The 2,454-nt window shown below is 48.3% G+C and overlaps 1 protein-coding gene across 1 annotated transcript in view; it reads right to left on the bottom strand.

Moving 5' to 3' along the window:
* Positions 1-1,632, bottom strand: part of LOC113214995 (uncharacterized) — a gene marked incomplete in the record, with an annotated part of 51,733 nt that extends 50,101 nt beyond the window's left edge. The window contains 1 exon segment of the mRNA XM_052273209.1: positions 1,468-1,632. Coding sequence (XP_052129169.1) covers positions 1,468-1,559 — 92 coding nt within the window.
* Between the last annotated feature and the right edge of the window lie 822 nt (positions 1,633-2,454).

Raw genomic sequence — 2,454 nt, 5'->3', positions numbered from 1 at the left:
ATCCTTGGTAATCGCCGGTAATCCTTGGTAATCGCCGGTAATCCTTGGTAATCACAGGTAATCCAGGGTAATCGCCGGTAATCCATGGTAATCACTAGGTAATCGTAAGTAATCAACAGGTAATCGTCGGTAATCACCAGGTAATCTTTGGTAACCACTCAGTAATCCAGCAAGGAAATTCCTAGAAATCTTTGGAAATCACTGGTAGTCTTTGGGAATCACTGGTAATCTTTGGTAATTACTGGTAATCTTTGGGAATCACTGGTAATCTTTGGTAATCACTGGTAATCAGTGGTAATGGATGGCAATCTTTGGTAATCTTTTGTCAATGGTAATCTTCGGAAACTCTTGGTAATCATAGGTAATCCCCGGTAATCCTCGGTAATCTCTGGTAATCCTTGGTAATCGTCGATTTTTGGTAATCAGGTGTACACGATGTTTTCGAGTTGGGCACCCCTCGATTATAGGGGTTCCTAAGCGATAACTCGTGAAAGTAGAATCTCCGGCCGAAAATTTCGTCCGTTTTGCTCTATCTCGTACCGTTTGGATGCTAGGAGGCATTTCTTGGCAAAAATAAGGTTAAAACGACTAAATGGTCTATTAAGTCGTAAGAGAGGCCTTATATTGAAAAATTGTGCAGGAAGTAATACTAAAACACAGTTGACGTCGAACCACACACACCCTCCTTTAGGCTCAAGGGTCCCTATATTATTTAGTATCACTAAAACATTGTTTTTACATAACAATCTGTCAAAATTCGAACCTTTAATGAAAACCGTTATGGAACAGCAGAAGTTTCATGTTTCATGTCGCTAATAGGGTATTCCAATGAAGCGCGGAGCGGAAGCAAGAACTACAAAAACGGAACGTGGAAAGGCGCCCGCGCCGTCCCCCTCTCCTCTACTAGACGGAGTGGGGGAGCGCCCGGGGAGGAGTGAGGCAGGCGAGGAGGAGTGCGGGCGCCTTTCCACCTTCCGTTTTTGTTCTTCTTGCTTCTGCTCCGCGCTCCATTGGAATACCCTATTTTAGAGTAATAAGTCCCCAACAAATGCTGTAAGTATATCAAATTTCGGGGCCGGAAGGCCCTGTTCCCGAATACCCTCTCATTAACTCGTCTCGGGTGTCAGCGCCGCAGGCCTAGCAATACGTGCCCCGGGCGCGTCGCAGCGTAACAGTGTTTCGTGAGACATCACGAAGCCTGTTACGCGAGACGTGGTCTGGCGTACATATAGCTGGTAGTCGTCCCAGACAAACTTCTTGATTGGGCGACCGTTGCGGTGCCGCCTTTCTGAAAGCTACAGAAGAGCTAGGATGGCTCTGTTTGCCCTAAAAGTTGCGTCTTATACAGGCCTAAGACGTCACCAAGTCCTAGGCTTCTAGCTCAAAAACTGACCGAGATATGGGCTAAAGACGCGTCGCCTCAGTCGAGAAGTTTGGCTGGGACAACTATACATGGTACGAGCTTACCTAGGCCTTGTGACGCCTCGCCTTGCCGCGATCTCCTTCAAGGCCGCTGTTACGACGTCAACTTCTGTCGCTGGGGACCCGTGCGCTGCCATGGTCGGACCAGCACTGCGCCTGTGGCGCTGCGCTCTCGACCCCTCACATCAGGGAGGGGGAAGCGGTGCGTGGGCGCGCAGGCGAGTGGAGGGGGCTGTCCAAATCAAAACAAGTGGGCCGGCTCTTCCTACGAACGAAGTTGCCAGCTTCACCTCGCTACGCAGACAACTCCGTTCAGACACTCTTCACGTTTGTTGGCTGAGCGATTAGCGAAGCCCATTACTCCACTGACCAGAAAAGTTCCATTCTGTTTGTTTGTCTGTCCGCACGATAACTCGAGAAAGAACAAAGCATTCCGGTAAAGCTGAAATGCAGAAGAATACGGGGAAGAAGAAAACAGAAGTCACCATGTGAAAGCATAGCGATTTCCGTTTTCTTCTTCCCCACATTCTTCTGCATTAGCTTTACCGGAATGCTTTATTGAGAGAGCGATCTGGGAATAGGGTATTCCGGACAAGCGAAGCGCCGGAAACGAGAGGTGAGGATAGCGCTGGCCGAATCTCAGCCTCGCGGCTTCTACATCCGGTCGTCTGCTGTCAACTGCACGCCGGCGTTAAGTTAGGTGGTGGTCTGGATTTCAATCTCGATTTTAAGAGTGAGAATATCATTCAAAACACTTTTGCTGGCATAATAACACGTAATCACAATAATCTGAAGCATGATGTCGTAGCTGACAAATGCGGCAGAGCAATGGACAGCAGACGCACGGATACATAAGCAATGAGGCTGAGAGCGGACCAGCGCCATCTTCGCCTCCCGTTTCCGGCGCCAAGCTTACCCGGAATACCCTATTTCATGGTCGTTTTGTATCATAAAAGGACAGATCGAGTCCGAAGATGAGCACTGTAGCTCAAAAATTGACTTTTAAAAAAATAAAAAACCACAGGTCGCAAA

This window comes from Frankliniella occidentalis, unplaced genomic scaffold (genome assembly GCF_000697945.3).
Source record: "Frankliniella occidentalis isolate FOCC.00 unplaced genomic scaffold, Focc_3.1 Scaffold254, whole genome shotgun sequence".
Taxonomy (NCBI): Eukaryota; Metazoa; Arthropoda; class Insecta; order Thysanoptera; family Thripidae; genus Frankliniella; species Frankliniella occidentalis.
The sequence above is the reverse complement of the archived record's forward strand: the minus strand, read 5'-3'. Positions and strand labels throughout refer to the sequence as shown.